Below are 12,123 nucleotides of genomic sequence, written 5' to 3'. Positions count from 1 at the left end.
ATGATTACAGAAATCAGACAGGGCTAGAGCAAGGGTGTCAATATGGTCCTTGATGGTTCTAGAGGAGCGGGCGAGTACCTGTTTGGACAACACTTCCATAAATGGGACTTGTCTAGAAAGCTTGTCCGGTTTTAGAGAGAAAGAGGAGAAAAGGGAGAGATGGCCAAAGGGAGGCCAAGAGAGGAAGAGGGAGAGGAAGAGGAGATAGTGGACAGGATTTCCTGAGTTTTAGCGGAGAAGCGAGAGACTTAAGCCATACAGAGGGCCTGTTGAGGGAACAGGAGAGGTAGAGACCGCAACAGGATTGGCCAGTACCTTGCAGATTTTAAAGAGTTTGGCCATGTTGTTGGAGGCCGCAGAGACGCAGGCTTCAATGTGTGCTCTCTTCTTGATGAGTGTTATTGCTTCGACTGGCATTTTGGTGCAACCAGTCTAGGAATGTCTAAATGTGGCCTGGCATGCGTTACTGTAATGTTATTACGTGTCTACAGTGCTCTACATCGTGCAGCCTGTTGGACATGTTTTCATTGTGGCATGCATTTTTAATAACAAAGCATTAATGTTCCTGTGCACTGTTGGTGACTTGCATGCATTGGATTGGTGTTACCCTACAAAACAATAGCAAACACTGTGCCTTTTTAGCCAATTTTTCTCAGAATGTTTGCTGTATATTGCATTAAAACACATTTCTATCTTTCTCCTAGTGCAGTATGCGGCATACCCCTTCAGCAGCACGTTTGTGCGTATTGCACAAGCGTGGTGATCTAGGCCGGCCGAGAGTGTGTCGTGACCCGTGATTTGTTGCCGAGTTGGGGGGGGGCCTCAACATGGCTTGCAGGGGGGGCTCCTGGCAAGACATTCTTTCACACCATCTGTTGGGTCACAGGGAGTTGGGTCTTTAAATCAGGGGCTGTCTGCCTTTCTTGGGGTAGAGAACTTTGGGATTGCCCTGTGTTTGGCACTAGGGCAGCGTGATCCTTTTCTATGTTAGAATCACACAGTCTTGCCGATAAGGGGTGCAGGAACTATTTTAGCAGCTCAAAGTAGAAAAAGGAATATTCTATCTATAATTTGTGTATTGCCCAAACAACCATCCTTGAAATCTGATAGTGTCTTCCACAACCCATCCAGGCTGTGAGCACCTAAGAGACTGGGTGCTGGTTAGTGCTACTGGCAATTGGCGAGAGGTTGGTGAGAATCTGGAAAGAGGTTTCCAAGTGAAAGTGTGAGATGCAGTGCTCTTATTGACATTCATGTTGGGCAAAAAGACAAACTTTTGTATAATTGTTTACTGTTTCTCGGGTCATTCATGACCAAGCCCTCGAAAACCGCTCACTGGAAGTCATTAAGTCGAAGGTAGTTCTGGGACATCTGGCAATGGATGCCATTTGGACAGATGACTACTCAATACTATCCTCTAACCCTGAGATGGAACTGCCTGTCATGAGCATTTTGTATCTCAGGGGACGTTTTGGTTTGTGGTCTATTCCCCCAGATTAAAAACAGTGAAGCCCGAAAAAAGGCCTGCATAGGTACACATACACACATATTTAGGTATTGTTAGACCTGTAATGATGAACTTGATTTAAACATTTAACTCCTAACGGTAAACAATCAAGACTGGACAAGTATTATTTCATCACGAGTGTCGCACAGCAGTAACCACTACTTAGTTGTTCCTCCCTGCCCATATAAAGTAACACTTGTGGTTGGATGAGCAATTCTGAAACCTCAACTCTACCAAATATGAACACAGCAAAATTCTAGCAAAAGAACTGAGTTAGTCAAAAAAGTGTGCATCTGAAAGAATAAAAAAATGGTTCAGACATGCACCAGGTAAAACCAACATGATCTGTAATCATCCCACAATCCCCTCTTCATAAAATAGCAATCAGTAATATTGTTTATAATATCAGTTTTTGAATTTAGCATGGATCGGAGCCCAAATCATTGGAGTGTAAAGTAGACATTGTGGTCGTTTTTTACCTGGGTGACACAGACAAGGCCAAGGAAAAACAAGAGTAAGCAGACACCGAGGGTAATGGGGATCCGCAGCTTCTTCATTACTTTCGGATAGGCGTCTGAAATGGTTGTTGTTATAGTTTCTGCAGAGAAAGAAGCCAGCGTTGGTCTACATTGGACTCAGAGGACGTGCATTGTACACAGGGAAAACTTGGTGAGTTACTCCGACACTACTCACCTATAGATGCAAACTGCGAGTCAAGACCCAAAGTCAGCAGCATGAAGAAGAATAGGATGGACCACAGGGGTCCCACGGGCAACTGGGACAGGGCTTCAGGATAAGCAATAAATGCCAGGTCAAAGCCTAAAACGTGAACACAGACAAAGCATAGCACTGTGTTAATAATCAAGGCACATTGAGATCCTAGGTAAAAATAGTGGTGCCAGGCCATGAGTTCAGGAACACCAATACCTCCTTTGTATTAAATGAAGAACAAATGGTGATGGTCCAAGGATTACAGCATTACCCCTGCCATCGAATCTTGCCCTCATCTAGCACTCATCTAGCACTCATTTTCAAGAAGGTCTTTTATTACAGGCATTATTTTAGGAAAGACCTCCTTTTAGTGTCAGGCTTACCTGAGTCGACCACTTTGGAAACCGGTTTCCCAGCTTTGAAAGCCATATGCCCCAGGATGGAGAAAATGGCAAATCCGGCGAAGACGCTTGTCAGGCAGTTTGTAACACAAACAAATATGGCGTCTGAGTAGCAGTTATTGTGGAATTTATTGTAAGACGATAGTGCCACCAGACCACCCCAGGCCACAGAAAGGGAAAAGAAGATTTGAGTGGCTGCATCTTTCCAAACCTTGAATAAGAAGAAGAATGCATTAATGTGGGGAAGATATCCTAACTAAAATATATCCAACAACTGCATGAGAATCTTTAATGGGCATGCTTTATGAACAATTGGAAAACGCTAAAAATGAAAGGCCATGCTATAAGAATAAACTGTATTTACAATCATTTACTTAGTCTATTCGGGTATTATGTCTGTTAAAATCCAGTTCAGTGGGCTGCACAACATATTAGCTGTTTCTTCATCAGTAGATCTATATACATGTTTAACTAGCAATTGACCTGGACATCTTTAAACACTAGACATTTAAATGCAAAAAGCTGAAAAGTAACAGTGTTCACGGTTAGATCAAAGCATGGGTAACATCTAACATCAGATACAAGCAATCCTGAAGGAGCTGATGTCTAGCCTGTCTTTGAGTAGAGGACATCTTTAAACACTAGACATTTAAATGCAAAAAGCTGAAAAGTAACAGTGTTCACGGTTAGATCAAAGCATGGGTAACAGCTAACATCAGATACAAGCAATCCTGAAGGAGCTGATGTCTAGCCTATCTTTGAGTAGAGGAGATTTGATAAGAGTCTAGGCTCGAGCAGCAATCAAAGTGCTTCAAACATGTGCAATAGCCAAATCGGAGTGAGCTACTATATCGTTATTAAAAAAAAACGTATCTCTAGTAGAAATAATTACTAGTCAAATTATTAAGTGAGGAAAAGAACCACAATTAAGCAATAAATAATCATTGGCAATGCCAACAGTTTTGACTTTTATATACAAATGGGAGAAAGGTATTTGCCAGGCATTGTTGAATGATACTAACTGGCCATTAATGGTAGCATTCTGAAAATGGTGCACGTACCTGGCATACGATAGCAATGCCTGGCAAATGCCTATCTAATACCTATGATAGCTTTGCTAATCATATGATCGGTTATTTATAATGCGCTTAATACCCAGAGGTTTCTAAGCACGGACCCAGGGATCAAACCTGCTTTGCTCCGTGTCGTCCTGCTTTCAAGGCGAGCGTGTTGCTCCTGAGTTATCCTCCCTGTAAATATTTGTTTTTAACAGGACTTCAGTGAAGGACACACATACTGTTAATAAATAAAGTGGCTAAAGGCAGACCTGGTTAAGGCATTTTTATTGCAGCAATAGCTCGTTTACAGCACCAATTAAAGCACTAGCTCTCAAAAGACTGCTTTGAAAAAACTCTGTCAGGCACTGCAAGGGAAAAGTTTGATTTTAAGGTGTAGCAAGCTTAGCTGAAAGAGATCACAGGAGTGTGTGTTTTTGGCAGGGAGGGGAAGGAAGTGATTGGGAATGACCATAAGGATTAGAATGGCCAGGGGCAGACAATGGGTGGGTAAGTAACTGACCAACACCTACAAGCATTGTGTCCCTTCACTTAAGCCATTCCTCCCCAGCTGTACTCCAATGCATTCGTTTTGGCTTATAGGTGGCGCTACCTTATAGCCAGGACTAAAACTAAACATATTGGGACATGTTTGAACAAAGCATGGAAAGAACCCAAATTCTCAATGACTCCAAAATTAGCACCATGTGGTGGGAAGGGAAATGTGTTGGTGGAAAAGCGTTGACTTTCAGTCAACCTGACACCTTAGATTATGTTCATAGCGGAGAACCTAACACGTCAGAGGTAAAGGAGATGTGGTGGAATAAATACCTTCATACTCAAGTCCCTCTCTCCTTCAGCACTCTCAACCGACCAGTTAATGCTCTTTAAAGGATTGATAACCCGCTTATATGCGACACACATGAGTATCTTGTTCTGATTCCCCTATTCAGTGGCACTGCTCTGAGGCTACAGAGAGTCAGAATTGCATGATGTGCACTCTAGTATGTGTCAGGAGCTGCGGAAAACAGCTCCACAGAAAAACTTGCATGCCATTTCTCGGGAGGATAGCTCAGGGGCAACGTGCTCGCCTTGGAAGCAAGACGACAGGGAGCAACACAGGTTTGGTCCCTGGGCCCACGCTAGGAAACCTCTGGGTATTAAGCGCGTTATAAATAACCTATCATATCATGTCATGCAGCAGACGAGCAAAAAGATTAATTCTAGCCTGAAACTCATAAGACAGTGATGCTAATGCAGTCCACACACTGAAAGACTTCTGGTGTGTCTGGGGGAATCTTCTACTGAAAACCTTTATCCATCGGCCCAAACACCCTATAAAAACTTTCAAGTGAGCTATAAGAAGCAAGCACCCCCATGGACAGGCCCTATACTTGTACATAGAAATCACAATTAAAAAAGAAATAGAGGTCATGTATGTAAGATAAAGGAGACCATGGAAGCTATAATTTCAGAGAATGTGCCAGAAGATTTCCCTTGGCAGGCAGTCACTTCTAGAACAGCTGCTCTGTTCAGTAAGATGTGTTACTGGACAAGGACTATTTAAGACTTTAAATATATAATTAAAGCTGGGGGTAAAGTCATGTAACTCATATAAAGACAAATGCCGAGAGGAGCTCTTGTTATAATTACTCTTTTTCTTTGAACCCCGACTTGTCCTCCAATTATAAAGCTAAAACCCAACACTGCCCTGTACTTCATTATTGATCAGATGCATTCAGATGCATTCCTCCAGTACCTTTGGTACACAGATTCATATTTCTATAGTTTTGATTTGAAAGCTATTACTACATAAAGAATCTTTCAATATTTGGGGAAATATGATGTGCACAGATGTTAGGTGTTGTACCCTTAAATGTGTTATTGTTTTTTACCACACAAAATGTATTCGGAAACATTAAGAACATTTACATTTTACAAATTCACAAAGCATGCTGGGAGCAGAATGTAAAGATTGACGTGCTCCCTGAATTCTGCATCATTGTGTACTGCATGCAAGACCTGTATTTGCTAAGCAGACCTGTCAGCAGTAGATAGGGCAAGATGTTAGCACAAGAGAGTCACCATCTGCCTCTCCCTGGGGTGTGTGCACATATGGAAAGGCCCTGAGCAACTGCATTGGTAGATGGTGGGGATCAGCCCTACACTTGTGGGTGAGAATTTGTAGCGGTTGCCCTTAAATGTCCTGTCATTTGCAATTTGTTTTTTTTGGAATTGTAACCTAATGGTGTCATTGTCCATCCGTTTGAAGCAGAGTATAACATAATGCAAATCATTACATCACAAAGACTTGAATTTCTATTAATATGTTTACATGCACTGCATGGTATGAATTATTTATTTTTTTAAATAAATAGTTGCGCACAATTAACTGTTTTACCTCTATCTTCTACTATGGTGACCTCTGAGAGAGCTGCATAGGTGTTGCTAAAACCCTCATATTTCACATATGCGTGAAATCAGGCATCCCATGAAGGTACACATGGAACATTTCATCATAATATTTTCTTTAACACTAATTTGACAACAAAGGCTCTTGACCAATGGTCTAATCGCAATACGAAGGAGCAGAGCTGGTTATGAGGGATGGCCGGTAAGTCTATCACAACCCGATCATATTTGAGAACACCCCGATCTGACCCAAATCAATATGAACGATTTGCTTTGCTCTGAAAAATCTAAATCTGAAATGTATCCTGGGATTCCAAGCATTCACATTGTCCTTTCTGATGTAAATGGCACGTTCTTTCTCGGGTGGAATGATTGCATAGGTTGCCTATGTCTCATTTGGCATAATGCATCATTTGAATTGCTGGTTCATCCACACTGTGCTGCCCTGTTATCTCTTCCCCTCTAGCTTTACATCTTCTTCTCACCCTTTGAGCAGACTGAAACCACATTCCAAGCCAGGGTTGGCACTGAAACATTCTAGGTTGGAGTGGACCCCCCAATGTGCATTCAACACTCTCAGCTGGAAAGGCAGCAATGTAAGACTTCCATTTAGCTTCTAATATTGGGGATAGTAAGATGTACGTATTTCGAAATGGGTTTCTGTTGATTTTCAGTGACCATGTCTTATACACTGCACATTGTATGATCTGCCTTTCCTTTTTACAGCAGTTCTTAAAAGCAATTCAAATACTTGGGAATTAGTCATTATTGTAATTGTGCCTATTATTTACGGATTCAAAACTATGTGCAGCGTGTATTCGTGCTGTTTGTTCATATGCATGCATGTTTACTGTTTCTAAATCAAGCATCCAAATGTCATAACCTTATGAGCAAAAATAGAACTTCTCAGACCACGGCTTTAAGATAACAGAGGACTCACGTCTGCGGTCTTCAGCTTGGAAAAGTCTGACTGTTCCCCAATATAATATTGGATGCCTTCATAAGCGCCTTCTAGGGTCACGCCTCTTATCAGTAGGATCAGCAGCACAACGTATGGAAATATTGCTGTGAAATACACAACCTATCAGCAGAAAGACACAAAAAAAAGAGTTAATTTCACAATGAAAAACATTTTTGCTGTTTCGAAAATGTAATTATCATGCCTTCCAAAAGAAATTACCATATACACTAGAAATGTTTCAAACTAACTTGAGCTATTTCTTCACTTTTCCAAGTGTTCAGTACTTCCACAGTCAGTAACTTTGCCATGTGAATGCCTTCTAGGTTGGAAATATCCTATTCAAATGAGGATACAAGTGTAATATTGTTATTAAGTTGGCTCAGGGACGACAATTAGGGGTCGCACCTGCGACTCCTGCAGTCTTCCTTGCTACCCATGTGGTCTCCCTTGCTACTCCTAAAAGAAAATCAACAAAAAAATACGTACTTATCATTTTTCTTTTTTTTTAATTAGATTGAGGCTCCTGGGCTGTGCCAGCAGCATGTGGCTCTTTGTTCCTGGAGTGGCTGGTGTTTCGATAGCTATAGCCATTAAGATAGCTCAGTGGGTTGAGCTCTAACTGCTGCAATGTGTGTGTGATCTGCATGTTGCAGGTTCCACTCCCGGCAAGGTCAACTCATCCTTTCATCTGCTGAGGTTGATAAATGAGTACCAACACAGGTTGGGTAATATTGTATGTATATTTGTTCTATATGAAGCGCTTAAGCGTAAGTGCTATATAATAACATATCATTATCATTTGTCCTTGGACGTCTGCTTGCATTCACAGTCATTTGGTATATGAGCCTATATGCACTGATATTAATGATACATATGGTGATCCATTCTTGTATCAATGTATATCACTTTACAGTGATATTGTGACCATATTTTTTGTAGTGTAATTAGAAACAATGATATTTGATGCCACTTGATGTTTGGTCAAGGGGTGAAAGGTCGTGTTCCATCGCTTCCGTGATGTTACTTTAGGGTGTGAGCAAATGACATCACTTCGTGTGATGTCATCAAAGGTCAAGGGTCGTGTGATGTCACTTTCGCTACCCCTGGCATTTTGGTGAAATGACGTCCCTGAGTTGGCTGCTTGTTGATTGTTCGTCTGGTTTGAGAGTTGGATTTAATTGAATTAGTTGCCATGTGCCATGTTAGCAGAATGTAATATAAGAGGGCTGATCCGGAGAAAACCGGAAGTAACTTAGACAATATAAGCTCAGACGAAACAGGAAGATGACTGCCTGCAGCTGGTGGAAAAGCTAGTGTAAAAAGATATCACATCTCCATGAGCCACTTTCCCAGCTGAGAATTCCCACCCTCTTTCATCCACGACAGAGATGAACAGGGCGCAACCTCTGGCCTGACACGTCCCACCAATATCTCTGAGGCACTTGCCTGAATTAAAGTCTGCCTCTTGGAGGCAGTGCTCTTGCATCTGTCTGACCCCAACACAGTCCTCCTAGCTTGCCAACGTGAGCAGCTATGTCACTGTGAGCTGTGCCGCACTCACTCAGCCTCCCGTAGACCAAGGGGCCTCATTACGACCCAGGCGGTAAGTTACCGCCTGGGCCGTGACTTTACCACCATGGCGTAAACTACGTTTACGCCATGGTGGTTGGTGGACTTACCGCCCCATTCCGACCTTGGCGGGGCGGTAAATCCCCAATCCCCATTTACCCTTCCCCATTCCCATTTTTGCCCCATAGGGCATAATGGGAGTGGGGAAGGCGTTAATTACGCCACCGTAAATTACGGTGGCGTAATTAACTCCATGGTCCCTTAGCGCCATGGATTTTAACACCTGCTAAAAGCAGGTGTTAAATCCGCCATGGCGCTAAGGGACCTCGTACTCAGGCGGTAAGGGTCGGCGCTGTTTACGCTGCCGTAAACCCCTTACCGCCTGGGTCGTAATGAGGCCCCTTGTCTTTATGCCTGACTCTTCCCGAGGCCCATCTGCCTTTCAGAAACTCAGGCTTGACCTAGAATTGACTCCATCGCAGCGTACCTCATAGAAGAGTCAGAAGCCCAGTGCATGCCTAACTGTGCGTAACCCTGGCATCCTTCCCGGTGCATCGGGATACCCGGGGACTGATCACGTGCAAGATGTTCAGCCAGTCTTTCAGATACACTAAAAGGACATTTAACGACTGCCACCCAAATCCCGACAGCCTTCACAGGCAGATGTTGTTCTACAGCCCCATCAACATCGAACAGGTGTTAGTGTAAGGGGTGAGCGCGTCAGCCAGAACATCATTCATTTCCAGTTGCACAGAGTGCACATAAAACCAACTATGGACCATCCACACCAGCCCTGCGCGGTGTACATCTGACATGTGAGAATATACGCCCTGTGCAAACTAGCTTTAGAAGCAGTATCCTGACAGTTGACTGACGTCCCCAGCTGTACCTGCTTCTTAGAGGGAGGTTCCCTGAACGTGACTGAGAGTATTCCCGCTTTGTTGGCATTCAGAGACATCCCTAATATGGCATCATTTCTGACCCAGCTACACCATCCTCTGAGAAGCACAAGTGTGATCTGTGGTAACTAAACTGCGCTTGCAGAGGATTGGCCAACATGTACTAACTGCCTCTGACTCTAGGTTACGGACCTGCCATAGGTTAGCATGCTGTGCAGAGGAATACAAGGGCAGTTTGCCATGTGGCAAACTCTGCCTCAGAGCTATGTTACTTTCAAAAGCACTGACCTGACCTGGGACTGACTGACACCAGCCCTTCGCAATTAGCATACCGTGAATATATGGGAATGACATCATGGCCGTGAAGTATGGAATTTTACAAACTGACAGCCTTATAACTTCAATATAGGCAATTAGATACACTCAGACACATTCACCAAGCATTAACACTGCTGCGAATGGCAGCTGCTCAATTTCTGCCTGATTTACAACACTGAAAAGGCTGATGTCTGAGGCGTCACACTGAACAGAAATATACCACCGACATCATTGGTGGCAGGGTGGCGTAACCTGCGTACACACCCACTGTGCACGGTGGCTGCCACTGCAGGAGTGACACACACACATACATTTTCCGCCATTCGATCCTAACACAGTAATAACAGAAACATGGGCAAATCCTCCACAGAAAGCAGTTTAACTTTTTAAAAGATATTTTTTCACAGGTAAAAGCAAAAAAACCTAAGCAGTGGAAGAATGCTTTTCTGGAGTTCAGTAGATGATTATAAATCATTCGCCCATCACGCACCATGAAGGCATTTTTGACCATACTATGAATTGTATAATCATACATTGTTTTTAAATATACATATACAAATATATCCACGTACTGTACCTTTCCAGAAGACTTTATTCCTTTAAACAATGATGCTCCAACTATTATCCAGGACAGCAGCAGGCAAAGGGCCAAATGCCAGACAACGGTCCCCGTCTCGTCCATGCTGCTGGAACGCCGAAGCGCCTCCCGCCTGAAAATAAAAAAAGACTTTAATGAGTACAGTTTCCTGTGCAATGCCGGTGTAGCGAAATATATCTGCCCCCTCAAGGACACTTCCCCAAGCGATTTCTTTTAAGAATTAATTCACATAGCATGAAATGAAAGAAATACACAAAGTTTCTCAAATAGACAGTGTACTATGTGTATTTCAGCTTTCTAAAAATAATGTATGGCATGGTGACTGAGGAAAGTGGGACTGACCAGGTGTCCTGAAGGGTTTCACATGACACTTCTTGTGTTGCAAACAAACCCACAAATCAAGGCATGTGTATGGACAAATGGATGAATAAACTACTTGAATGGTAGACAGATAAGATTCTGATTCAAAAATCAAGGTTATACCAGGAGGAACATGTGCCTGCCGCAAATTGCACTCATGCTGGTATGGAGAATCTCAAAGAATCCCCTGTGTTAGTGCAGTCAGTGCTAGCCAATGGGCCGGCTCTCGCCGGATCCGAGATATGGAATCAGATCTCTAGCCGGATCTCGGGATCCGACTTGCCTCTGCCTCAACCCCAGCAAAGATCCCACACAACGCCCTGTGTGGGATTTTTCCATGCACAACAGTCCGGGTGGTGGGGGCGCATCGAAAAACGGTTTCTCAATGTCCCTTGGTTCAGTGAACCGAGGGACAGGGAGAAAGGTTTTGCCACACACAATACAAGAACAGCAGGGGGCTCAGTTGCTGTGAGTGTTCATGTCAATTGAGCCCACTGCTGTTCTTGTATTTTGTGTGGCCCAGCGTGCCACTCTTGCCCCATAGCAAATAAAGGGTGCATTGCCTCCAGCTCACTGTCATGCACAATTAAGTATTGGCACGATACTTAAGTTTGCATGACATGAACAGTATGCATAGCACCTGCTATTTGCTGCAGGGAGAAGGCGTGGGAGGGGGGCAGAACTCATGGCGCTATCTCCAGCCCTGTTTACAATAGGTGCAGGAATTTCATGAGCTATCATAGCACAGTTGCAGCGTGTGCGTTGCAGGTTAACACAGACCCCTGCAGCAGGAGCATGACATCCTTGACTCCACTGCAGGAGTTCTACTGTGATTGATACCAATCCCAGTGCTGAGTTCCCAGTGTTGGCGCTACCCACAACACCACACAAAATTGGCATCAAAGCACTGGTCTAATATTTGGATATTTTGTTTTCGAGGGAATATTGCACTATAGATTGTTGGGTTTAAAGAACACCTTTTATATTTTGCCAGTGTAGCTACTGGAAAGAAAGCAGCATGAATGAAATTGCAACATTTTTAAACTATTATTTTGAATATTTGCTTTGAGCAGAGTTCACCTGCCAGCTCCATGCCCTCTGAGCTCCACCTCCTCAGAACCCCGACCCCACACTCTGCCCCCACCCCGGCCCTTGTGGGATCCCCCTTCACATGTTTTCCATTTCCACACTGATTACAGTGAACCCCAAAGAATCATATTGGCTGCTATGCTGTGCCAGGATCAACAATGTTTTCTCGAGGAAATTTGTTCGAAGCCCATTTGCTCGAATTTGTTTTTGTTTAACATATTTAATAGCAACACAATGTGGCAA

General features: G+C 43.4%; 1 protein-coding gene across 1 annotated transcript in view; it reads right to left on the bottom strand.

Annotated features, from left to right (window-relative positions):
• The window catches only part of LOC138481014 (sodium- and chloride-dependent neutral and basic amino acid transporter B(0+)-like), a 94,419-nt gene that overhangs the window by 20,250 nt on the left and 62,046 nt on the right, over nucleotides 1-12,123 (bottom strand). Inside the window, exons 6-10 of the mRNA XM_069612861.1 lie at nucleotides 10,411-10,543; nucleotides 7,027-7,167; nucleotides 2,602-2,830; nucleotides 2,201-2,326; nucleotides 1,987-2,105 (exon numbers count right to left, since the gene is read on the bottom strand). Of these exons, the coding sequence (XP_069468962.1) occupies nucleotides 1,987-2,105; nucleotides 2,201-2,326; nucleotides 2,602-2,830; nucleotides 7,027-7,167; nucleotides 10,411-10,543 (748 nt within the window). The remainder of the gene's footprint in view (nucleotides 1-1,986; nucleotides 2,106-2,200; nucleotides 2,327-2,601; nucleotides 2,831-7,026; nucleotides 7,168-10,410; nucleotides 10,544-12,123) is intronic.

This window comes from Ambystoma mexicanum, chromosome 5p (assembly GCF_040938575.1).
Source record: "Ambystoma mexicanum isolate Mex_15411 chromosome 5p, UKY_AmexF1_1, whole genome shotgun sequence".
Lineage (NCBI taxonomy): Eukaryota > Metazoa > Chordata > Amphibia > Caudata > Ambystomatidae > Ambystoma > Ambystoma mexicanum.
This window is presented reverse-complemented; position numbering and strand designations above follow the sequence as displayed.